The sequence below is a fragment of the Haliotis asinina genome, chromosome 7, assembly GCF_037392515.1.
Source record: "Haliotis asinina isolate JCU_RB_2024 chromosome 7, JCU_Hal_asi_v2, whole genome shotgun sequence".
Lineage (NCBI taxonomy): Eukaryota > Metazoa > Mollusca > Gastropoda > Lepetellida > Haliotidae > Haliotis > Haliotis asinina.
Genome location: NC_090286.1, coordinates 54,241,506 through 54,268,548, shown reverse-complemented (window position 1 = coordinate 54,268,548; position 27,043 = coordinate 54,241,506). Strand labels below are relative to the sequence as shown.

General features: G+C 37.2%; 3 protein-coding genes and 1 non-coding gene across 5 annotated transcripts in view; 2 read left to right on the top strand and 2 right to left on the bottom strand.

The window, feature by feature from the left end:
- Positions 1-4,828: 4,828 nt before the first annotated feature.
- LOC137291146 (vimentin-type intermediate filament-associated coiled-coil protein-like) lies at positions 4,829-6,363 on the bottom strand. The gene is made up of 2 exons (XM_067822432.1): positions 6,312-6,363; positions 4,829-5,521 (listed from the first exon to the last, which is right to left on the bottom strand). The coding sequence occupies exon 2, from the start codon at positions 5,507-5,509 to the stop codon at positions 4,886-4,888; it is 624 nt and encodes a 207-aa protein (XP_067678533.1). The 5' UTR covers positions 5,510-5,521; positions 6,312-6,363; the 3' UTR covers positions 4,829-4,885.
- A 72-nt stretch (positions 6,364-6,435) lies between these two features.
- LOC137290617 (histone chaperone asf1-like) lies at positions 6,436-15,771 on the top strand. Its single transcript, XM_067821677.1, has 4 exons — positions 6,436-6,698; positions 10,704-10,819; positions 11,410-11,592; positions 12,741-15,771. The coding sequence occupies exons 1-4, from the start codon at positions 6,590-6,592 to the stop codon at positions 12,954-12,956; spliced, it is 624 nt and encodes a 207-aa protein (XP_067677778.1). The 5' UTR covers positions 6,436-6,589; the 3' UTR covers positions 12,957-15,771.
- A 2,685-nt stretch (positions 15,772-18,456) lies between these two features.
- Trnac-gca (transfer RNA cysteine (anticodon GCA)) lies at positions 18,457-18,528 on the bottom strand. Its single transcript has one exon. It is a non-coding gene; the product is annotated as a tRNA-Cys (tRNA).
- A 52-nt stretch (positions 18,529-18,580) lies between these two features.
- Positions 18,581-27,043, top strand: part of LOC137292194 (dynein axonemal intermediate chain 3-like) — a 29,221-nt gene continuing 20,758 nt past the window's right edge. The window contains exons 1-7 of one of the 2 annotated variants that reach the window (XM_067823757.1): positions 18,581-18,857; positions 19,898-19,975; positions 24,389-24,575; positions 25,026-25,106; positions 25,580-25,764; positions 26,429-26,533; positions 26,704-26,730. In XM_067823757.1, coding sequence (XP_067679858.1) covers positions 19,907-19,975; positions 24,389-24,575; positions 25,026-25,106; positions 25,580-25,764; positions 26,429-26,533; positions 26,704-26,730 — 654 coding nt within the window. In that variant the 5' untranslated portion in view covers positions 18,581-18,857; positions 19,898-19,906. The remainder of the gene's footprint in view (positions 18,858-19,897; positions 19,976-24,388; positions 24,576-25,025; positions 25,107-25,579; positions 25,765-26,428; positions 26,534-26,703; positions 26,731-27,043) is intronic. The other variant, XM_067823759.1, reaches the window with a different exon arrangement.

Here is a 27,043-nt window from a genome sequence, read left to right as displayed (position 1 = left end):
TCTTCATACCTTTATATGGGTCTATATGATAGTATATGAATATCAAACACATACATTATGAATATAACTGTCTGGCAGAAATATGAATACATGTAATATCTTAAGAAAATGGAAAATGGAAGCATTGCATACATTACATTTTTTCCAGATTTTCTGGCACTGGCCCATGGGATAAACTATGATTGTATGTCACATTATCCTGCTTTTATGAAACAACGGCTTATAAAACACAACAGCAGTCGTCAGTGGCTTCAGATATCTGTAGGTCCTGATAGCAGTCTGGCATGTCTAAATTTCTTATTTTAAACACTGATTGAACAAGAACTTCAGTTGCCCCTTTCCTGTGCCCCAACTCGTGAATTTATTCCACTAGGATCACATACTAGGCTTCTTAGAAGGTTGGATAAAAAAATATAAGAAAAAGAAATTGTTAATTTTTGTACCATTTTGTAGAAAAATTTGTCAAAAATCTAAGTTTGTAATAAAAATAGCAAGTCACCACAGCATTTGTTTGACAAGTGGTACCCCTTGAGGCACCGTCTGTAAAAAGTAATATGTGAACAAAAGTTCTCTTAACAGTCAACTGTTTACTTATATTATTCAATATGTGTTTTCTTAACAAGAGATTTCAGTACTGATATGAAACAAAGCTGGAAAATTTTCAAGGCAGCATGTAGGATTTGACACATTAACTAACTTCTAAAAACAACAGGAATTTAAAAAAAAATATCGATTCATCAATGAAAAAACATGATTTTTATAATAACAAGATCTTTTAATAAAATGAATTTTAATTTAGTGAATTCACAATAGATTAAAAAAATATGTTACCTGAGGTGATCAACATTATCTCCAATTAAAAGAGCATACCCCAATTAAATTTGATAAGGGGAGAGGCCCAGGTTTACCTTATGTGGCCAAAATATCATGGAAGTACGATTAGAATCAAAATAGAGGAAAATAACTGTGTAACATTAAACTAACATACATGAAGTTGCACAAAGGTATCATACCTCTTCAAGTGACAAAAATTACTGAATGGCGTGGTTTCTAAAAGCACAGTCAGGTAGACCAGTACCAAATACAACACATATTGCTGCTTATATATCAGGGCCCTGTTCCACTAACCGATCTTAGACCTATGCAAATCGTAAACCCCATTAAATCCCAATCTTAGCGTGATGTTACGATCAGCAAATCATTCTAATCTTACCCTAGTCAATTGTAAACCTATTGTGTGGAACTCTATGTCGACTATGCAAGATAGATACAACACTATATTGAATGATGTAATATCTGGATGTATCTTTGACTATGTTGTACCGCCAACTCCAAGAAATGGATACTGACAGTTGTATCCATCTTCACTAATGCATGACAGCAACAACAATGTGGGTGGTTGGTGTGTTGTTTAGCACTGCACTCAGCAATATTCCATTTATATGGCGACGGTCTATAAATAATCAGTTCTGGACCAGAAAATCCAGTGATCAATCTACGCAATTTGGATATGACATGTGAAAACCACTCAGTGAGACTGACCCCCTGATCCCACTAGTTGCCTTTTACGACAAGCATGAAAACTGAAGATCAATTCTAACCCAGATTTTCACTGATACCTGACACCAAGTGTTCCATGAAGGTCTGTGGGTGGCACACATCAGATTCCCTTGTCACATGGCTGGGTACAAAAGGCACAAGGAATATAGAATGAATACAACATGCCATGGTCTTTTTCTGAGGAGTTTCATGCAGAATACATCCTACCTCAACTCAACCAAACACTCCTAGGGAAACATGATCTCTTTGGAAATGGGGGCATTCCTCATTGTTTCTTAAAATGTGTTTCATGATTAAATGTAACCAGAAACATTAACTCAATAATGACTACAGTTACTTATATTACAATATTTCCAAATAAATATCAGCATTAAAGAAATATTATCTCTGTGCTGAATACAGCCAATTATAAACTCTCCAATGAAACATGGCCTTTATGTTGAAAATAGTTCGCTGTAACCGGTCCAATGAAATATGATCTTTATGTTAAATACAGGTCATTATTACCTAATGAAACATGATCAGAATGTTGAATAAAGTTCATTATTACCTTCTCAATAAAACAAGACCTGTATGGTGACTATGACATGTATGTCTAATACACTTCAATATTACCTCTCATATCCAGTCAAAAATGTAATAAAATACAGTGCATTACAAATTAAATTTCAAATGAATCTGTTTTGAAGTGAAAAAAAATAATAAATGCAATCATACAAATAATACAAAAATGGAGCCTTATGAATAATGTATAATATACTCCTTTGGCAAAAGTGTAAGAACTGAAAGTGCAACATACAGACCAGTATGTAGCTGACAAACCACCAGAAAGACGTAGTATTCCTGACAACAATAGTTATATTACTGCTACAATATGACATAATGTGTCTTGGACTGTCAAACACTGAATTCAACCAGCTGCTGTGCATTGACGTTTATGTAAAAATCTTTGTAAACAAAGATTAAAATGATAAACATCACAACACTCATTATGTACAGATTCAATTTCTCCTCTGATTATGGATTTCTTAGACATTTAACAAGTGTGAAAAACATAAACAAAATGAATAAATACTCAATATAATAGAGAAATAAATAAATAAATTAACAAAGAAATTAAAACTGGTCCCATCATTTCTGTTTGGCAAAATATGATGATTCAAATGAGCAAAATCAGCTGAGAAAGGTTTGTTTACTGTGACTAAGTGTAGATGTACAAATATCTAAACAGTCATGGTAATGTTACATATAACACATTAATCTCAAGTTCTTGGTCCATGGGAAGAATGGTTCCAACACATGAACATAATAAAGAAAACAAACACATTACAGATCATTGTTTCAGTGAACATAAATAAGAAAACAAATCAGTCTGTTATTATGTTCTGGTAACAAATTGACAATGTATTTTTATGACTAGTAAACTTCATCATATACACCTGAAAAACTTCCGAACAATGGTAACATATTTAATAACAAACAAACAAACAAACAAACACACATATACTATGTGCACAAACTGAAAGGTCACATGCAGCACAAAACACAACTTTGCACTTGCCGAAACAAATCATCAAAAATGCCAATTCAACCTATGAAGTTGAAAGAAAAACCATGATGACAAAAAGCCCACGAAAATGGAGTTCAAACGATTCACTAATTTTCCCTCTGTGATGGGGGAAAAAGTGGTGTCAACAGCTATGTAGTGCTGCACTCATAAGAGTAAGTTCGCAGAGCTTGAAACAGTACGCCTGCCCAGAGTACGAGTTCAAGAGCAGTAGTCTAATCTTGGTTGTGTACATAAACAAGTACAAAAAATAAAAAAACCGAAAACATGTTGATTGTGATCAGCAGACTCTGTGACTTAAAAAAAACAACGTCTGCTTTATTCACACCTATATGTATGCCTGCCTGTCTGCTAATGACAATATGCAATGCACAACTTCTCTTACTGACCATTTGCAATTTGAAATTAACACCTCTTGGGCTTCTAAACCATAAAGAAAGAGCCGGCTAAGCATATCGGCAAATGAACCAGTGGCCAATGAAAAAGGTTTGTTACACGAGTGCACAGTCACCAGCCCTAACTGGGTATGGTATCGCAGCTGCTTTGTTTCGAGGGAGGAAAACCCAAGTACAAAATATTGCACTTCTGATTTGCGATTACATTCTTATAATTTTGTTTATTTGTTTTTTCACAATCACCAAAGCATCTTATATATCATGAACAAGTGATAACTGTGGTTTAATTATGTTTGATTTTTCGGTTGCATGTGACCTTCAAAATATCAAAAACACAAAACAAGAGGATACGATAACAAATACTAAGTTAAATACTATATTAATTCCTTAAGCTTCTGTAACCCCCCTAAAAGAATAACAGAAAAAATAATGTGAATATGCTGTTTGACTGAAAATATGCTTATTTAAAACTGTTTTGTTTGCATATTCAAATATTCAAAATGACTTCCTGACAAATGCTTTAGGAAATTACATCCACCCTTAGGATATTTTTTAACTCCTACATTTTGCCAGTCTGACCTTTGATACACATTCTAATCTAACTCTTAACTACCCCTTACAAATATTCTTAAAATGTGGCACTAGCCTAATTTTGATTGTTTACACTGAAAAAATGAAGTCTGAAAAACACTTTGATTACTTACGATTTTATGACAATAGCAATAGTGCTAAGTATGGATCACAACTAAGACCTTGTTACCAAACCTCAAAAACATGAGCTGCTAAACAACAAGCTTGGAACAGAACTTGTTCTCAACAAACATAGCTTACCCTTGTTGTACGCAACAAACTGCTGTGTATGTTTTTAGGAACCTCAAGCTGAATTATCAATACAGAGCACAGTCTTAGTGAGATCTTATACTGCTTTTAGAGAGATTCCAGCAGCATTGGAACAAGACACTGATCGACAGCATTGCAAAGGAACAACTTGTGTGGAAGTAAATTATTAATAACAGAAATATGCAATATTTATCACTAATATATAATTTCATGGTTTCTTATCTCATATACTTATAAAAATGTCTGTAACTAACATGAACAGTTTGTAACTTACATGAACAGATTCCTTTTTGTTATTGAGTCTCAAAGAGCAAAACAGATCTATCATGTTTACAGTAAAATTAACAATGGTAAAATATTAACAACAAGTGTACCATTTAGACCATAAAAGTACAAGATGAATCACTCATATAAACATATCCCAGTATCTCATTAATGTCATTCATCAGGTTCAATACCAAAGATTTCCTGAAACATTTGTCAGTGCTTCTCAGCAGTGGTTCAGTCAACTCAATTCCTAGCGTCATAGGTAAAATTCTTTCCCTTTGGCTTTAGCTTTTCTTTCCCCTCTGGGTTTTCTTCCGTGGCGAACCTTCCAAACATCATCATCTGAATCCATCCCATCCATACTCTGATCATCTTGAATGTTGTCATGATTTGCATAACTATTTACAAGTGTTGAGTTTAAGTGTACTCCTGATGACTTTGGGCTTGAGTTCGCATTATTGGTGATAGCTGTGGAAGAATCAGTGTATAAACTAAGGAAGTCTCTTTGACTGGCCATGTCTTTCTCAGCATCATCTATGCAGCTCAATAAATCTTTCACATTATGCTTGAAAGACACTAAATTTTGCATAAGCCTGCAACTACGTTGCAGTATTGCAACTTGTTGGTGTTTCTGACGTAGTTGCTCTTGAATGATCTCCACAGTCTTTTCTGTTGAAACAAGTTTCTCTGATAACTTAGCCAGTTCACGTTTTTTTGCTGCCTCTATCTCAGAAACTTTAGTCTTCAGTAATTCATCTTTTGCATGGAGAGCATCATTTTGTTCCTTAACAGTATTTTCAAGCTCATTTACACGTTTGTGTAGAGCCAGTAGGTGTCGATTGGCCTCATCAATACTGGTTCTTGGTATCATGGTAGACATTGTTGCTTCCTCCTGAAATGATCACACGGAGACTTAACACACTTAAGTAATGAAAAGGCAATGTCTCCTTGCCACTGAAAGGTAAAAATCTCTTTCAAGACATAATATTACCTTTCTCTACCCCAAATTATCTTAAATTACAATTAATGTTATGTATCAGGACATATCCTCACTCACTCTATCACAGACATAACAATGAAACATAGTTTAACCGACATGATATAATTTTGTTAGCAATTTTCTAATGTACTAATAAATTTGTTCAATAAATCTTGCACAGATAAAATAGGTTATTTGTAGTGTTGAGAATCGACCTCTAAAACCATAATCGAGTATTGATATCTTCACTCAATCAATTATTGATAAGTGACTGACTGCAAGTATGGATGTATGACCACTGATATATTATAAAAGATTGAAGTTAATGTACGTTTACTTAACTCAAATACAATAGAATTCAAGGACTGGTGACCCCTTCCATCCCACTAGCAACTTAGTAGCAGATAATCCTTTAGTTTAGATATCCAGCAAGTCAGAATAAAAATTATTTTTGAACTCTGGAAAAAAACCTCGATCAGACGTGCGTAAGATTATCTCAGGATTTAGTAATAATATCTCAATTAGGGTGGTAACAGGTGTTCACGGTAATCACAGGTTGACTAAGCCTAGCTGTCGAAATCACACCGGTCATTACAAGTGCTTGTATGTGGGGTCAGTAGGTTTAGTTTCAAGCATGTAGCTTTCATACTTGCAAGACTGTCAGAAACAGGATTAAAACTTGATATATGTTCACATAACCTACGTTTTGACAGAAACTGTCGCTTTTGTCAACATGCACACGGCGGAAGCGGAAGTGCTATGAGATGGACAGACAGATGCGCAATGGGTGACCAATCAACATGTTTGTTGCACACAACGATGGCAGTATTCCGCCAATCACGATGTAGTTAACTAAATAGGAATAAATTGATGTCTCTGCTTGGCGCTCTTTTCACGAACACTTTACAAACATTTCGGCACCAGTCTTTCCAACTTTGTTCTAAACATATTACAAATGAAACTTTAAAAGTTTGACTAATAATGGCTAAAGTACATATAAGTAACGTAACTGTTTTGGACAATCCATCATCTTTCCTGAACCCATTCCAATTCGAAATAACTTTTGAGTGCACAGAAGATCTAGCGACAGGTAAGATTACAGAAAGAAAGAAATCTATTTGTAACATCAGAAACATTACTTTTGACGATTCGTTTCCAGTACCATGAAACAATAACGTTATTTTTACGAAATACGCAGTGTCTGAAACTTGGAGTGTGAAAATGCACAGTTCAGTTACTGGATTGCTCCGTCATTTTCAATGACTTAAAGTTTTCTTGGAAAAAACAAGGTACACTCTGTTCAGATCTATGCTGAGATTGCAGTTTATTCTATAAATGAATATTATTCATTCTGTCTTTATCTCGATGAGATTAGCTAGATGGGAGTATGTAGACCCCATTGACCCAAGGGAAATCTGTGGTCTCATGGTCAATGGTTGTGAAAAGTGGCTAGATAGGTTGTTTGGATGTTTTTGTGTCCCAAAGATGTGGCTCATTGTTCACACTAATGGTCAGTAAATTTTCTGACCCAGAGTTACTTAAAGGATGTATAGGCTGTGGTCCTAAAGCTGGAGTTTAGCTGAGTATCATGTCATCACTTGCTTGATAACAGTGCATCTACATCAAAGCATCAAATAGATCTGATGAAATAAAGAAGTTGTCTATCCATACAAACTTGTTCCAGCTAACAATTCCTCCATTGGCAGAAACAGTAGTCTGTCATACAGACCCTGAAGTATAAATATCCAAGAAAGCCCACACAAGTCTAGAAAATGTGGCAAGTTTAGATTTCTATAGCCTCAGGGTCTGTACCAATCTGCTGAATTCATAGCCAGTATATGGCTAGTAATTATCAGTTCATCTCTAGCTGTCACTGGTGTTCTGTATAAATTCATGGGGAGGCTCCCCAACAGCTCCCCCATATCCCCACACGTGGCTAAGACCTCCTGCCCTGTCCTCTCATCTCCGGCAACATGTGTCTGGTTTTATCCAAGATTCCTGATCTTCCTTCCTGGAATACTGACTTCCTGACCGAGTCCTTTGTCTCACAGTGTCTTCGGTAGACTAACAACTGGTCTCTGAACTAAACATATTTTACTGGGAAAAGGTCATAGTAAAAAAATAAGAATAACATAATAAAATGGAGACTGAGATTTTCTTTACTTTCAGAAGCTAAGGGAATCTAGACTTGCCACATTTTCTAGACTTGCATGAGCTTCCTTGGATATATTTGCTTCAGGATCTGTATGACAGACTGTTTTTTTATCTCAGTTGTTTTGTGACTTCAGTTCCACAGGAATGGTACAATTCGATGGCAGTCTTTTCAAAGGGTTTTACAAAACAGCACAAAGTATTGTTCATATGAGTGATCTCATGTGAACATTTTCTACACACTGTGTGTGTTGAACATTTCCTGTTCACTGTTACTTGTAAAACATTTCAAAGACATGGCTCTGTCTAACTACTTCCAATAAACAGTTTTCTCCTGTTCCATGTGATTTCAATCAAACTGCCATATATAATGCAGACAGAATATTTTGATTTGACAGAAAAATTATATTTGATATCTTTGTTGGAGTTTTGGATACATCCAGTTTTCCAGCCATAGCATTAGTCTCAAGAGATGCTAACCCTAAGCTATGTGGTTGCGACACTTGATACTTCCCCTGAGCTGCCCACACCACACTGAGAGGGAGCAGGGGTCAGGTTGGGTAGGGTGATGTTGGGGGCAATAAAAAGTCCTGTCACATACACATTCAGTGGCTTGTCAGTAATGGGTGATAATAATCTTTGCACATGTTGAGAAATTTCAAGAAATTATCGCTGTGCTGATTTGTTTAGTCTCTGAAAATGAAGAAAGTCTCAGGGCTCAATTTCATTGTGTTATTCTTTTTCACTATGAAGGTTTTTTCAGTAAAATATGTTCATTTCAGAGACTAGCTGTTAGTCTACAGAAACAGTTGCAGGATCACTATTCATCATAGTGTCATTTATCGTAACAGAATAACTTTCATTGACTGGTTCATTTGCCAGCTTTCAGTGGTTTCATTTTACTTTCCAACTTGCTGTGCACATTCGCATTCGCAGAGTGTGTAAAATTAGACACTGGCCAGTTCCTGTTTGGTTGTATGTGTATCGATACTGTTAATACACTCTAAATGAAATCTTTTATGAAGATTATGTACGTGTGACAGCTATACATAGCTGACTAACTGGCAGCTGTCCAGTCAGGTAAGTTATCACCACATTTACCATCAGCTCTACTGTCTGGTATGTTACCTAAATTGGATTATTTCTTCAGTTGCGATGAGTGCCAGTGTAGACAGCTTCCACTGTACATCCATTTGCCCATGCTTTTCAATAATTGCTGTCCAGTTTTGGCTGCAACTGCATAAAAAATCTCTTGTTTTGTTAGTTGTGAGAAGGGGATGCGGAGGATGGACAATGTTGGGGAGATGTGTTTATACAAAAGCTGGTTCACGTAAGCTGTTCATTTAGCTAATCCCTGTCTTTGTTTAATAAATGAATTGAGATCACTTGGACTTGTCATAAAATGATGTATTTGTTTTGATTTTCATTTTGTTTTGTTTTTTAGAGTGTGTACTCTATCATTAAAGCATACGACCAAACTAAAAATATTTTTACATGCCCTGTGCATGCACACAGCAAGTCAAAAATTAATAAGAAACTATTGAATAAGCTGGCTTTTTACTTATGCTCTTTAAGCCTAATAAGTGCTAGGCTTTAATTGCATGTGATCAGTGATTGAAGTAATGTATTGCATTAGTGTCATTAGCAGACAGACACAAAGATATCAATAAAAGAGACATTGAGTTTTGTCTGTCACAGAGGCTGCTTATCACAATCAACTTTTTTAATTTAATGAGTAGATTATTTACTTGATTGTGTACACAGCCAGGATTATATAACTGCTTCTCATAGCCTTATCCGGGCATCCCACTTCAGGCTGCGTGAATCTAGTCACTGCCCATGCGCAGCGCAGCAGAACTGCTGAAACTAGTTTTCACCCCAGCACTAGGGTGAAATTATCAAATTGTTTGAACTCTGATTTCACTGGGTTTTTTCATAGCGTTATTTTGCAACTTTATTAGCCGAATAGTTGAATTTGCATTTTTGATAATTTGTTACTCGAAGTCCATCCCGAAAGGTGTCAGAACCTGCAAAGGTGTTTTGCATTGCATGTGGGCTTTAAGAACTGCACTACCCCGTCAAAGGTCAGTGGACCCATGAACGTCTGGAGTAGAATAGGCCTTGAGAAACCCACGCTTGCCATGAAAGGCGACTGTGCTTATTGTAAGAGGCGACTAACAGGATTGGGTCATCAGGCTCACTGACTTGGTTGACACGTCATTGGTTTCCTTTTGAGCAGATTGATTGATGCTCATGCTGTTGATCACTGGATTGTCTGGTCCAGACTCGATTATTTACAGACAACCACCATATTATTATTATTCATTATTAAGCAGCTCATCATAATGCCTTCATAGATGGTTTTAGATGAAGGTCTATAGTGCAAGGCTGGGACAATACACTATGTCACAGTACAATACATTTCGTGGTATTTTACGGACAATATGATCGTATGACGATACATACACTTTGAGAGAGTGACACAGTATTATTATCTTAAATGATATATTTCAAGGAATTTTTTTATAACTATAACACTGTTGTAATAAACAAGCAATTAATTCTATCATACTTGCATATTTTTCTCTAGACAGGTACTGTAACGTTTTAGTCAATAATGTTTTGCAAAAAAGTCACGTACCGTTTTATATCAATACACCAGTCGACAATATGATATCTGTATCAATCTTAAATGTATCGCAATATATTGGTGAATCATCCCAGCCCTAATATACAAACCTTGATGCAATATTATTTTTTTAAAACTATTAATCTTTCTCTCCCCATCCCTTTTACTTTGTTTCTTTCCATGTTTGTGTCTTTACAGCTGGCTTACTGCTTGGTGTGGTTTAAGACATCCAAGAAAGTAATTTTTGTTTTGTGTTGTTTGAAATATATTGTATCATAGTTCAACTCAAGTGAATGTTGTTTTATTTTTTCATAGACTTAGAGTGGAAGATCATCTACGTAGGATCTGCAGAGAGTGTGGAACATGACCAGATACTGGAAACTGTCCTTGTTGGACCTGTTCCTGCGGGATGCCACAAATTTGTGTTTGAGGTAACTAACCTGATCCATAGTATGATTATCATTAAGCATGTTGGGGACATGAGGAAGAAGTGTTCTACAAAACTTCCACTCTTTGCACAAAGGAGATGTTGGTGGGTTTTGTTCTTCTTTTTGGAGAAATAAGACAGGTAAACAAGTGGTTTTCTACATGCTACATACATTTCATTTTGTCATCGTAATTTGACGAGGAACAGTGGTCATTATCAACATCATGTCAAGCTCAGTTTTGAGTCATGTGCAGGCTTCCTTAATATTGGTGTCTGTGAATGAAGTCGATCGAGATAGCACAACATTTTCAATCTCCATGTAGATGTATGGCCTACACAGATAAAAACCCTTCATAACTGATCATTGAATTATTCTCCTGAGGTTCTGAAAAGCAGTAAGAATTTTCTGGACAAACACCCAGATCTGTTCAGTTCAGAATATTGCTGAGTGCGATGCCAACCAACCAACCAGCTTAATTGAGTAATGTCAATTGTTCACAAAGAAGTTCAGAATATCTGCAGCTCATCTCTTCCTGTTCATCCTATGTTGTTGAGATGTTGTAACATACTGACCAATCACATGCCTTGTTTCAGGCACCTGCACCTGACATTAATAAGATTCCAATCAACGATGTAGTCGGAGTAACTGTCGTCCTCCTCACATGCTCTTACAGGAGTAAAGAGTTCATTCGAGTGGGGTATTATGTCAACAATTTCTACCGCTCAGAAGATGTAGAGTTGAATGAAAATCCACCAGCAATACCTATTTATGAACAGGTTTGTTAAACTGACATTTATTGAAAGGGCAGAGTTGTGTCCTTTGGCCATGCAGTCGTCATTTGCCATAGATCCAGATCCAAGATTTTCAGTAAATATTATCAGTAGTGTCTCTGAACCATTTTGCCATACCAACCAAGAAGAGCATTACTACTGATGGCTTAATCATGACTTGCATTTGGTAGATTGGTTGACAGATATCTAAGGGAGACAACTATGCTTATCCGCTGAAATGAATGAAGTTGTTTCACTTAGTTCTTGTTCAATTAAGCCAACTTCCTTCATTTTTGTGTTTAAGACTGAAGAATCAGCATTTCAGTTTCAACTGATTATGCACAGCAGTCAGTAAAACTTACCCTAGAAATATTAATCTCTAGAAGAACCATCAGTCTCATGTTATGCTGTATTGAGTATGCTGTTTGCAAACAAAGGTAAACCTTGACGACCGTCAAAACTTCAGGCTTTAGAGAGACTTCACCTGTATCCCCCGATAAATGTTATTCTAGTCAAATCATATCACCTGAGTATATATTCCTCAACGGATAAAAATGAGTTTTAACATGTTTCTTTAATTGTGTCTGAGCATACCTAAAAATTTCCTCATTGTGAAAATGTAGGGCGGAAGTCTTCCCCAGGCTTTCCTTCCATGTTAATCTGACGTGTCTTGACATTATTGGAATATTGTTAAAAGGGCTGTTAAACCCAACTCATTTTCCCAAACAGCAATCATGAAGCCCCTATATGATGCTGTGAGTAACTATGCGTTCGCACGTAATATTTTCTGGTTTTGTACTGTTTCCTTTTTAATGGAACATGAACCATCATGTAACTGGAGTGCAGCATTAAACAACAAACCAAACCATTAGCAAGACCAGCATGGATACACATCTTGAATTTCCAGTGTAAATGAATAATGCTGCCATATTGCTGGAATATTGCTGAACGCAGCATGGAACTAATTCAATCACTGATGATGCATGATCATTGAGTCTAGCCATTATGAGATCAGAAAGCTACTTCAGTTTCACTTCATCCAGATTTATTGGCAGGGTTGTTGCAGTATTTCTTAAGTGATATGAACATGATGATAACTTTGGATAAGTTCTGGTCCACACATGTAGTTATATGTTATTGATGTCTTTTTACAGCTTCAACGAACAATTGTTACAAAAGATGTCAGAGTGACCAAGTTCAAAATTGACTGGGATGACGAGGTTCAAGCTGACACTAATAACGCAGAAAATGTGCCACCTGTTGGAAACCCTGAAAATGCTGCTAATCAAGAACGTGACAGGGAGCCAATGAAACCAGCCAACTTCTCCAATGAAAGCAACAGTGTTGGTGTTGCCATGGATACAAGTTAATGACAATGGCCAAGAATGGGAATAAGACAAACAGTGACATCTTTTGAAATAGAGAAGTGTGAAGAATGTTTCCTCTAACAGTTGGACAAGTGTGTTGGCAGCAGCTCATGACCTCAAGGATTTACATCATTGTAGAAATATTCTTACCATTGTGACAGACATACTCCTTGACATCAAACAGACTGTTCTGAACTACAGTGACACCTTGTTTATCCAGACACCAAGGTAGTGAGAGGTTTTACCATACATATATGAACAAAGGATCTTGATATCAATGATGAGTTAGTCTGGAACTTTGATGATCCAAATTCGCGGAAAATGGTTGTCTGGATAAGAAGGTATCACTGAAACCTGCTTCACAGACCCCAGCTGTGGATGTGCTTGAGGTGCTTAGTGCTACAGTTGAGTAAACAGTGTCCACACCTAACCTCGTAACTATGGCCACATTGTGAAATTCTCAGCTTAATAAAGAAAAACAATGTTGACATTCATGTTTGGAATTTCTAAATTGTTTCCATAACAACTGACACACAACAGGAGTACATGTTGTCAATGCAGAACAGCATTTCATTTTGTTTTCAAACCTGATTCATAATGGGATTGCAATGATAAAGGTTGGGTATACCACACAGGTCAAATCACGAATCAGGATCGAATGACTTTGGAAGGGTGTTGTATTCAATTAAATTTAGAACGATGGTGTGTTTAACATCTTTTGAGAGGGACAGTAGGGTAGCTTAGTATTTGAGGCATTGGGTTGTCACACCGAAGATCCAGGTTCGATTCCAAACATTGGCTAAACATGTGAAGCTATTTTTTGGTGTCCCATCCTGTGATATTGCTAGAATATCGCTAAAAGATTGGAAAGAGATTTCCAATATTTTCTTGGCTGCTGTCAGTCTACAAAGTACAAGTTTTTTTTACACAAACTTGGAGGTTGAGGTCCCGCTTATCAGTGTCAAGTACCCACATCTGTGTCTTTTAGGCTATCAGATTTCAGAATTTCAGTGTAACCTATTAGATACATTGTTTCAACCCCCAGAGCCCCAGCTGATTTTCAGCTAAAATCACCTTCACCTGTTTCTATCTGAAACAGTGTGACATGTCTATTATATCAATCACTAGGTTGCCTTGCATGGAGCTGATAATTTACAAACTGCTTTGATACAGATGGATTGTTACAGAAACAATAGTAAAGGTTCTGCAGATTCTTTGGAGCATTGAATGTAGCATATGTTCAGGTTCGTGTACATGTCCATATGTTTGTTCATATGGATCCAGATGGTGTCAACTTCTGCTTCACCAAACCTCAGCAGAGTATATGGTCACAATCTTTTTGAAGTATCCTCTATTTTACTTTCAAACTTTGTGTGAATATATTTTGCTGTGGGCATTTACATTGTAGGTATTGATGACGCTATGTTATGCACAATGGTGTTTAGTTTGTTGTAGTTCTGTAATAAGTTAACCATGTTTACCTAGGTTGCCATGGTTATATAACATTTGTCTGTTCATCTTTGTGCATCACCTTTATGTATACTGAATATTTATTTTTTTACTACTCTGTGAATATTAGTTAATGTTTCACTGCCTGTTTTAATAATTTTTCTTTCCTTTCTGCATGTAAAGATTTCATCAGATCCCAGTTAATCCATGTAAACCATGTCAGCAAGTTAATATATTTGTATTTAATTTGAGGAAGAGGATGCTTTGTGCTATGAACCAAAATCTAGTGCTAGAGGATGACATTGAGAAATAGTTTAACTGTTCACTCATAATTGTCTATCATTTGTCATCAACAACACCAAAAATGTCCAAGACAAGACCTCATGACCATTGTCACTATCACCACATTTATCACAAAAGTTCAAAGCGGTAACAAACTTAGTGATTCGAGGAAACGAAGGTTGTCCTGAAGCATGTCCTAAGCTATCCTTTTGGATTTGGGATGGTGGAATAATAGCCTGGTGGTTAAAGTGTTAAGCTGAAAACCTGGGTTTGATTCCCGACATGGGTACAATGTGTGATGCCCCATCTGGTGTCCCCACTGTGATATACTGGAATATTGCTTAAAGGGGTCACTGTAGCGGTTCTGAGTAAAACAAGTTCGCTATGACATGATAGTTGTATATTAGTCCTGTGACATCCATCTAAAGTCAGAAATATGTGTTCTTTTTAATTAACATTTTCCTGTCTTGATATTATTCATGTTAGAAAAAATGAGAGATTTACAGCATTAGAAGTACTTGGCTTTTCAGCCTTAAATTCTTTGGTGATGACCATAATCTTCAGAGTTACTGCCAGGAAGGGATGGTCGGGGTCCATAACCTTGTCAATTGTTTCACTTTGTGTCGAGGTGACAAGGGTTGTTCATAACATCCATCACTGGTTTGTCTGGTCAGGACTTACTCCCGGGACTCCACATGAATGGAATAATGTGTGGCATTCCACAACAAACAAGACATTAAATGATTAATTTTTGGGGCCGCAATATTAGAACATTCTGTAAGAAACAGTTATCAAGGGTTGCTTAATTTCAGAATAAATGTCCCTTGCTTTACCACTGATTTTGGCCAACACATTTGATGCATGTGGTGATGTGTTCTGAAGGCAATTCCTAGGCAGGCACCCAAACTGACTGAAATGCTGAACCATTTAGATTTGATCTCGATCTGTGTTGTGATGGAATTGTACTCAGTCATGTAATGCCAAGCTACTGAACTTGACAGGTAGTATTTAATATTTTGATATTGTATATATCAGTGTGTTGTCTCTCTAGTCTACCAAATCAAGAGAAATAAATTTGGTGACATTATGGTTTTGCTTGTTTTTTTTTTTATCAAGATGTCGTATTTATGTATTTTTTTCAATAGGAAATTCTTGTTACACACAGCTTTTTCATTGGACAAGAGCTTGTGGAAAGCTCCATCTTTTTTACAGTTTGATCCTCTCTCTATGAAGATAACACATATATTCCAAAATTGTAGATTGTGAATTTTTGTTTTTGGTCAAATGCCTTCAAACATTAAGTCTTTTAGTGACTAGGGTATTCAAATTAGAAGTGGCATCTTGCACATTTGCATCTCGTCATACTGGTTTGATTTTGTCATTGGTTTTACCAAAGTCAGTAAGACCTGTTACCAAGGGATCACTCAGGAGCAAATGGCCAATGGGGGAAAATCTCAGTCTCAGTCCTCAGTCTGGACAATAGGTTTTTCAGAAGGAATTATTGGATATTTCTGTATTATTACTTAGTGTAAACATGCATAAGTAATAGGAATCTCTCACCATGCCAAAATTTTGATGTGATACTTCGTTCTTCTTTGGGTAAAATCCCGGGGTAGAATAGGCCTGCAGCAACCCATGCTTGTCGTAAGAGGCGACTAACGGGATCGGGTGGTCAGGCTAGCTGACTTGGTTGACACATGTCATCAGTTCCCAATTGTGCAGATCGATGCTCATGTTGTTGATCACTGGATTGTCTGGTCCAGACTCGATTATTTACAGACCACCGCCATATAGCTGTAATATTGCTGAGAGCGGCGTAAAACTAAACTCGCACACTCACTCACTATGGGTAAAATCCCCAAATTCTTGTCCACAGTGATCCTTGAGCCTGTATTACTACAGCATCAGTGCTTAGTGTCTGACCATTAAAATGGTAACCCTGGTGCGAGTTAGTCTTCATCAGTCTATGCTTGTGGTAATGTTACCAGGAGGTCTTGTTTGCTGACTTGGTTGATATGTGTAATCATATTATTTATTATTCTTGGATATTTAAATAGCGCACATATCCATACATCTAGTACGTGCATGTTGCACTTGATTTTTTTCCCTGGATTATTGGGTGTCATTATCAACGGCACATCATGTTGTCAGCCTCAACTTCCTAAGGATCTTACCACGCCTGCAGCCACTATGCGCACCATGTTATTGCTCCTTTTTCATCATTATGAGGTTGCCATTCACATGTGAACTTCGTACTTTGTCGAGGTTTACTGCATGTTACTGAACCTTCAACTAGGTGTTTGCACATACTCATGTGGCCTCCATCTGGTCGTATACCGAAGGATTCATACAGGTTTGTGTATGGTACACAATCACAAGTGAGCTTGATCCAGACACCACAATTTGCTGGATCACTGAGATAAAGCTTTTTCCAGCTTGCCCCACTAGGAAAGGAAAGCATGTCAAGAAAAGAGTAACATAGTGATTAGGTTGTAATACAGCCCTAACGAAAAAGATCAGCTTCAGTCTTGATGTAAACGTCACTGTTTAGTGCAAATGATTTTGTTCAGAAGACTTTGAAAATGCTGGGCACAGACTTCAAAGATTCAAATCTATCTAGGCACACTTGCCCAATATCTAGGAAAAATTGAACGAAAAACAAATTGTGTGTTTTCAGTTTGTTTTGGTATAACCCAGTATGAATGTTCAAAGTCATTGGCTGAGACTCCAGTTCATAAAGTAATGCTGATTCCAGCTGTTCATTGGACAGTCCTCTGAAATGATAATTCTACATATCTATAATGGCACCAAAACTGTAATATGAACTATATTTCAGAGAGCTTAAACAGTTACGAACATTAGTTATTAATTTTGTATTGTTTTGTGGAGTGGGTTTGAAGCTGTGTATTGTATTTAATTTCAAAGTGCTAAAAAAATATGATCTAATCACAACTCTGAAACTTGACACATCCAACGTAACAGTTTAGTCTGTCTCATGGTTCCTGAACCACATTACTTTTCTTTCCGCCCAGCCGTTTCTGCAATGCATTATTTCCTTAAATCTCTCATCTCACTGGGACTCCTTGTCAAATTAGATTAGGTGGTGGGATAAAGTAGAGTTTCAAGCATCTGATTGTCATACTGAAGATGCAGGTTCGATTCCCTACATGTTTTCAAAACATATATTTCCTTTAAGAAATGCTACTACCAGTATATTGCAAGTACATTGTAGTACATGGCCTTATAACTGGGGGCAGTTGAATAGACTTTGAGTTGTCAGGTCCAGACTCGATTTACAATCTGCTGCCATATAACAACCAACCAACTTTTCAATTTGAATCAATTATTTATTTGTATCAAAACATATCTTCAGAAATGAAGCAATAGTCTGATCAGTCTTTAAGGAACATTACATATTTTATCAAGAAATTTTTCTGTGTACAGTTACTTTTCAGCCACCATCTTCAGTGACCGTGTTAATGTATCACCTTTTGAGAAACACTTGATGAAATGAACATGCTGTTGTAAAATCAAAGTATTTTATATGCTTTTGTTGATAAAAGAAATGTCCAATAAGAATGCTCCAGTGGATAATAGTTTAAAAAAAGATCTCTAGAATTACAACTTCATGTAGAATTAACAAAAATGCATGTATTGATTGTTATTTCAGGATACATTCTTGAATTTGCAGGTGAACAACTGGTATCAGTACTATATGTGTTAGGTATATGTATTTCGTATGTGTTAAAATGTCAGTTTAAAAAACATATAGAGGGGGCACCCGGGATCGAACCGGGGACCTCTCGATCTGCAGTCGAATGCTCTACCACTGAGCTATACCCCCAGCACAGGCATGAACGTCAAACATTCGTGAGTTATTGTACCTTGATAAAACTATTCTCGGGCAAGGCTTTGGATTTCGATATTAAAAACGCAAACTTTGCCGTTGTCTCACCAACCCCCAAAGTATAAGCAATAGAATTGTATTACAGATTCAGCCTTTACGATCACGTTCGAATATTCCACCTGTTGTCAATGGCAACAGACACTGTATACAACATCCGGGTCCTTTCAATATGGCAGCGTTGTGTTGACGCTCTCGGTGATCCAAAGCACTCGCATTCGAGGATTACTTTTTATACAATTTTATCAGCGTCTAGCACTGACAATAAGGTGGGTATATACCTGTGTGATTACATTGTTTTAGCTCGATGTTTGCTTGACTTTTGGATGAAGTAGACAGGACTCAAGCAGAGGAAGGCTGGATACCGAGCACATTCCTTGATCGAGACCTTTATTTCATAATTTGGGTATCCAAGGCAGTTTATTTCTCTCTCCATGACTCATGAAAATGAGCAAATTACCCCAACCCGCCTTTTGTGTAAAAAAATGTTTCTCCTGTCGTCTGCTGTTACTGAATTCGTTCATTATCATGCACATTGGTTGGGATTATCGAATATGTTGGCCACCTGATTTTGTGACTTCATGTATCCTCGGTATTTTACCATGTTTACCAACAATGCTTTCGTCTAATACTCAGGGTTTGGTTAGGCTTTTAAGAGTTGGGGTTCGAGTTTGGGCTAGCCTTTGCTTCGTTTGTCTGGATGGCTAACATCCTGCAGTGTCTCCGCACATTGTCAGGTGATATTTATATGAACATGTTTTGGGGAGACTGGCATCCCCAAATTCATTCGTCATTCGTGCCAGTTGCTCTATAACTCCATGCCACTACTGTTGCGGTTACCAGTTATGATTTGAGGTCCACTTCTATGCTGAAACTAGTAGAATACATTTAGTACTCTGTACCCGTTTCTTTTAATTCAGAAATCATGTGTTTCGTCTGCAGTCATTAATCAGTTATGAATATTGATACTAAATCATAATGAAAACCAGTTTTGAAATTAAAAAAAAAAATCATTTTCTCTTCAATATCATTTTCAAACCTTACTTTTGATGCAGGTAGACTAAGGTAATATAGTGGTAGATAGCTGTGTGGAGTTTCAACCATAACTCCCGCTTGAAATGTATTCTATTTATTATGATTAGTTTGAGGGGTTACGGTAGGCTTTCTGTTAAAACAATATCTATTTTTAGGCATAAAATGCTAGCACACACACACCCCAGCCCCCCAGCAAGGATGGCAACAGTTTGGCAGCACATGTATTTGATGAGACTGACTTTTTTTGTTTATGCTGACACTTCTTCATGTTTAGGTGTGAACCATGTCTGACACAGAAGGCAAAGAAACCGACAAAGAGAAGCAGTCAGCTGAACAGTCCGAGAAGGATGAGGTAATTTAATTTTTGAGAAATAGTTACAATAATATACAGGTAATAATCAGTGATCAGTGAGTAATTGTTAATATGAATACTGAAAGAGAATGTTGAACCTATAATAAATAGAGATAAGTAAATATTACTTTATCGAATTAGATGTCTTGGCTTTCGTGTCTCAACTTAACTTGTCTTAGTGTAGCAGGGCGTGGAGTCATCCCACAGATGACATCCTTACCTTGTCAGCTTGCTGAAGGGGTTAACCTCTTTGGTCATGTGGACAAGACGTCCGACTTCTGATCAGAAGGTCCGTCGTTCGAATCCCAGCACGAGATGTCTTGGCTTTCGTGTCTCAACTTAACTTGTCTTAGTGTAGCAGGGCGTGGAGTCATCCCACAGATGACATCCTTACCTTGTCAGCTTGCTGAAGGGGTTAACCTCTTTGGTCATGTGGACAAGACGTCCGACTTCTGATCAGAAGGTCCGTCGTTCGAATCCCAGCACGAGACTCGGAAATTTTGTGGTCGCTACATTGGTGCCCAATGTGGGGCTGAGCACGTTCATATCAAATTTGAACAAAATAAGCCTCAGTACCCAACTATGCGGCCCGGGACGTGCCTTCTGTTGACGGGGGAGTATGTAGCAGGGCGTGGAGTCATCCCACAGATGACATCCTTACCTTGTCAGCTTGCTGACGGGGTTAACCTCTTTGGTCATGTGGACAAGACGTCCGACTTCTGATCAGAAGGTCCGTCGTTCGAATCCCAGCACGAGACTCGGAAATTTTGTGGTCGCTACATTAGAATAGTAATATACTATTTAGGTACATTTCAGGGAGAGAAACAAAAGTAATGTGAATCACCTTATTATCCAAAGGATCATCTGTATATTAAGTGTAGGGAACAATTTGTGCAATTCTTTATAACTGATATTTTCTGCCACTGGTGTTTATTCCTGCTTTTGTCTTGTTGGCATTCCTGAAAATTTTGATTTGTCAAAGCCTGTCTGTACATGATATACAGCATCACCATTACTCAATGAATTCAGCCAGGATTATTGGTACATGTATATCGCAATGCGCTTTTAAACAGTATGTATTGCAACATTTTGTCTGAGAGCTGGTATAATGGGTTAGGAGCATATATGAAGTTTTTGTGATCATCTGTATAATTTAAATTAAAATCTACACAAACTTTCATTTGCAACAAATGTTTTCCTTCATTATTCAGTTACAAAACATCATACTGTAATACTGTAAATTGTATTAAAACAAAAATAGGATCTGTGACTATTCACAGTGTTCAAAGTAACTGCTAGTCTGTCGTACAGACCCTGAAGTATATATATCCAAGAAAGCCCACGCATGTCTAGAAAATGTGGCAAGTCTAGATTTCAATAGCTTCTGAAAATGAAGAAAGTCTCAGGGCTCCAATTTATTATATTTTTTTTTTTTTCACTATGAACGTTTTTTCAGTAAAATATGTTCATTTCAGAGACTAGCTGTTAGTCTAAGTAACTGCCAACCACCAGCAAAACGCCAGCTGACCTTTGCTGGGGCCTGTCAAAAGTTACTGCAGCTGGCCCGCTTGCCTCGTGGTGATTTTGGGGCTGATCATGTTTCCTGAACCCTGACCTGCTAATTTTAGCATCAACACTGTCCTCAAAAACATAAAGAAATTGTCATATGCACGTTTACAAATAATCTAAATCATAAGTAGTAACATCATTGGTGTGTTCTGAAGTGCCAGAGTATGACCCCGGTGATTCACCACTGGTTGAAAGCAAAATCCAAGTGGCTAAGGAGGGTTCTCCAGTCCCTGTAATCTCAGGACGTCAGACATGGTGAGGAGAGAGATTTACATGCATCATAAGGTGACAGAAGGTAAACTCAAGATTCTGACTGTGACAGGTGTTCTGATAGTGATGCCAGCATCTCAGATGTAGACAGTTATAATATGGAGAATTTGCCCAGAGGGTCAGAGTTAATAGTATGAAACAACTACTTGTGAAGTTATTACTCTAAACTATTCTCATATGCATTGTTTTATTGTCCATAAATTATCATGAATTTTTCATGTCAATAAGGTGTCTGAAGGGCTTGTGACAGTTTTGGGTCATCAGCCCCACTGGGCAGTGACAGCCTGAATCAGTTTCTAACACTGACTACATAATTTTAAGATTGCTGTTATCAGAACCATAACATATATTGCAAAGCTATTTATTTGCAATTCTACCATGGCTCAAGAAAATACCGGATTCTGATTGGTTGTTCAGAAAAATCAGTCGGCATCAATTCTGGATTGACGCTTTCTGATTTTAGGCCATTTCACCGCGCATTAACAAGTCTTATTGTGAGAACTACTTCCATTTGACCACAATGATGGCAGGTCACAACAACTCCATGGATTTTGACGCTGACACAGAAATTTGCCACATAGATCAATGCAGTTCGAAATATTTGGATTGAACATGTGTCTGATTTCAAGGCGCTTCACTACGCATGTATATTCAAGATTGCTGCACTGCTTGGAAATGCTGATAAAAAGCATTTATTCAAACTCAAAAAATACAATTGTATGAATTTATTTCCTCCACAGTTCTATGGGAATTTCACTGTCATATTACCCTCTCTAACAAAAATGTTCAATTACAATGCACAGCCCCTAACATAAACAATATCTAACACATAAATCAGAATGCCTTGCCAAAATACACCCCTATCTATACAAAATTGAGCAGCAAAACGTTAGATAACATTTACCTACCTGGAATATGGTACATTTGTTTCCATTTGAAATGGGAATTTCGCAAGATAACGGTCTGGCGAGACACCAAATTCATGCTACTCATACTCCCTGTCACAATGATATCTATATGTAAAAAATTGAACCACTGGTGTTCTGCTCTGTGATCATCCCCGCATGACAGTCAGTGTTATGTTTGTACACTTTGAGAAAAGCTTGGCCTCAATCCATCCCCAAATGATGAAAACAAAGTTTCCAGGAATTTAAAGTTAGTCGCATGTACACACATTTTGATGAAACAGCACTGTCACTCTTTTACCGCATGCTGGGGGTGGAGGCAAGTACATGAAAGCACAGTCGACACTCGGCGAGCGTAAAAATCAACAGTTTTTGATGAGTAAGTGAGTGAGTTTAGTTTTACACCGCTTTTAGCAATATTCCAGCAATATCATGGCAGGGGACACCAGAAAATGGGCTTCACACATTGTACCCATGTGGGAATCGAACCCGGGTCTTCAGCGTGATGAGCGAATGCTTTAACCACTAGGCTACCCCACCGCCCCAGTTTTTGATGAGATACAGATTGTAGGTCTATCAGAAAAAGGTCTATGCTTTGATTCTGGAGGGTTCTGATCTGACATCCAGTCAAGTATTTTCCATTTTCACGTCAAATTTAAAACTTTCGCAAAATGTAAATACTGTCTGGTCCGCCATTTCAAACTGTTGTGTAACTCTACTTCCATGAAAATAAGTAGGTCAGACGATTCCATTATTGTGTAACCAAGGGGGTAGAGTATCACGGCAAACAAAACAATAGGCTGGTTTCAGTCGTTTAGAGTTGTGATGATAAAAACATTGAATAAACGGTTATTTGTTTTCTTTAGACAGAATATTTTTAATGTTGAAATGTTTTAAAAATACGAAAGGCACCAACCACTCCCTTCACAGATGAGATTAGCTCGCCTCTCATCTCTTGCCGGATCACACAATGTCTTCCGCAGAGCGAGGAAGTTCAATTTTAAATGGTAGAATGGAGATAAATACACAGCCCTTATATGTTGAATTTTTGTCATAATATATGGGGTTATTCTCTTAATGGCATACTATTATGAATTCAAGCCATGCATCACAATAAATCAGTGTTGCATTTCTCTCATTAATACTGTTAGACCCTAGTGAAGCTACCATACACTTTATAAAATTGTGTATTAAGATTAGAGTATGAAATTAAAATCTTTGATTGAATTAACGCAATTTTGCATAAAATTTGACTGTTGCACCCTCTACTGATTGAACTTTATTTCATGCAAAGATGTCCATTTTAGCTCTTTACGAAAATCCTATAACGTAACTTGTGATTAAGGCCAGTACTTCAAACACCTGTAACACAGTGTGCAACAGTTTTCAATGAATGTACGTAGGAATCGTTTACATTCCATGTATCACAAGTGTTATCTGTTTGGACCCTGTTTGTCTTTAAGTTTCAGTATTGATTTCAGGCAAGTCGTAAGGGATAATGTGTCAACAGGAAGCTACAGTGAGTGCATATGCCTAAATAAATATGAGACCAAAATGTTGTCGAAAAAGTGTGACAATGTGCCTTTAAATAATGATGATGTGATTGATTCCTGGTGAGATCAGATTACAGTCAATACAGAAGACTTTAAGTTTGCTTTGTATATTTTAGGATACAAGTTCTAAGAAACCAGCCACTCCATCCTCTGTCAAATCTAAGAGCCCCACTCCCTCTGGTCCTGGGAGTGCCAGGACTGGCAGTAAGTCAGGGAGTAAGCCAGGGAGCGGAGTTAACAAGGGTGTGAAGAGTCCACAGTCTAGTGCCAAGAGTAAAACTGCTCCGAAGGCAAATGTCAAAGGTATGGGTTAATTTCATTGTTGTTCATATTATTGGAACATCTTTTTCCTCATGAAAAGAAATAAATAAGATCTTACTTCATGCTCATTTATCCTGCATTAATGTTGCTGGTTGACAAATGTGAAAAGGTAATTGTATGATGTACATTTTGTCAACAGATCTCAAGGTATTTTGTAATGTATGAGTAAGTTTATATGTATATGATATTATATGTTTTACTTGTATTGATATGACCTATATTTTGTAGGGGATTAAGGTGGTATGAACCATCGTTTAAAATGAATTATCTCTAGTGCTAAAAACTGTAAAAGTCTAGTGTTGATTCCTTGGATATGAATAATACGAGCAATATCTCTGTTGATGTCCCAAACTGAAAGTTGTCAACTGTGTTTGAAATAATTATTTCTGCATATTATCCTCATTGCTTCTTTCATATCTTTGTTCTTTGCAGCGAAGGGCAAACCCAAGCCTGAGGATAAACGTGAAGATACGCCTGCAGCCAGCACCACTGCCGATGATACAGAGGAGGATGGTCAGTAGGAGTTAGCTGTCATCAGCTTGTAGACTCTAAATGTTGGAAAATCAAGAGAGACTATTATGTTCACAGTTAATCTCTTAAAAAAGACATGTCAAAGGATTCTCTGAAACAACTCAGTTATGTTATGTATTTAACCTTTGAAAATCGTAGCAAATGTGGTGTTGTATGTTTAGAATGTAAAGAGCCCTATTCGTTTGAAGTCACTGGTATATCCCATACTAAACTGCAAGACTATGCTCCACTCTGTCCCTATTTACCTCATAGTCATAGCAGAATCCACTTGTCATGGATGAGAATATCAGTTTGAGCATGATTATGATCCTATGATTTTTACCAAAGTGATTGAACACCTGTCGATGTTCATGAATTGATTATTTATAAATAACCACCATACAACAAGTGTTATTGCCGAGACAGTTACGTAATAATGTCAACATCAACCCTACATTGACTGTTTATTCAATCAGGAATCCCTGATGGAGTGTTTCCTCTCTTCATGGCGTCGAAAACACAGGAGATCTTCCACTGTGTATGTGATGAGGATGTTACAAAAGATGAACCCTTCAAGCTGATTCCCAAGCAAGACATCATAGAGGACATGAAGATGAGAGCAGCTATCAGTGACTTCAGTGTTTTCAAGCAGCAGATTCTGGTACTCTTCTTATATGAAACAAGGGAGATAATTGAATGGATCTGCTGTTCCTTTTTTGCACCAGTGTGACAATTTTGTGTAGATACTTACAACCTTATGAAAATAGTTAGTATCTATAACCAAACATCACACCCTCAAAAATGAAGGTTATAAATATGATGAATTATCACCCTAGTTCATCAAACTAACTTTAAAATACCCTTTAAAGAAGATGTTCATGCTTAAACATAAGACCTGTGAAGGTCCAGGGTTGAATAGGCCTTCAGCCACCCATGCTTGCCATAAAAGGCGACAATGCTTGTCGTAAGCGGTGACTAATGGCATCAGGTGGTCAAGCTCGCTGACTTGGTTGACATATGTCATTGGTTCCCAACAGCGCAGATTGATGCTCGTGCTGTTGATCACTGGATCAGACAATCTATTGATCATCAGCATGAGCATTAATCTTCGCAATTTGGGTACAGTACAACAGAACCATGACCAAACAGACTAGTGATTCGTATGTTGGGTATCATTCAATGAGATCACCAGCACTGTCACACCACCAGATCCATTTAGTAGCCCCTCAAAACAAATACAGAGAATCTGTTCTTTCCCTGAATGGTCACAAAGCTGACATATGTGACACTGTGAATCAGAATAACATTGACTGCTTATATTACAGGACTACCCAGGGGAAGAAATCCTTGTGGTTTATGACTACGATTTCAAATATGAGCAGAACTTCTATGTGGCCATGACAGAAGAAGCTAAAGAGAAGATACTCCATGTAAGAATGATTCCAAATATACAGTAGAAGTCTCTATGCCATAACATTATAAAACCATCCATGTCGTTCTTAAAGTATTGACTATTTCTGGTTTCTTAATTCTAATGCAGTGATCCCTAGTGTGCTTATAAGTACAGTGTTGTTCAATGTATAACCATTATTGGTTCCAGATGCGAGAGTTTGAAATGATGGAATGGGTATAACAAATCATTAAGTGCGACATTTAACTCGCATGCTAGGACTGTGCACTGTACACACTAGTCTGACTTATCTGCATTTGATTATGAAATATCTTGTCTCAAATGCATTTTTTGCATGTAATCTTATGATTATTTGTGAATGTCTTTGTCACTGATTTTATTCTTTAGTTATTGGGTTTGAAACTATCTGCATTTCTTTAAATGTTGATACATGATTGTCCTGACAGTATCAGTGTATTGCATGGATCAGTGTGTTGTTAGTTCATAGTTTTTTACATTGATGAAGTGAGCATCAACCCACATAATGTCT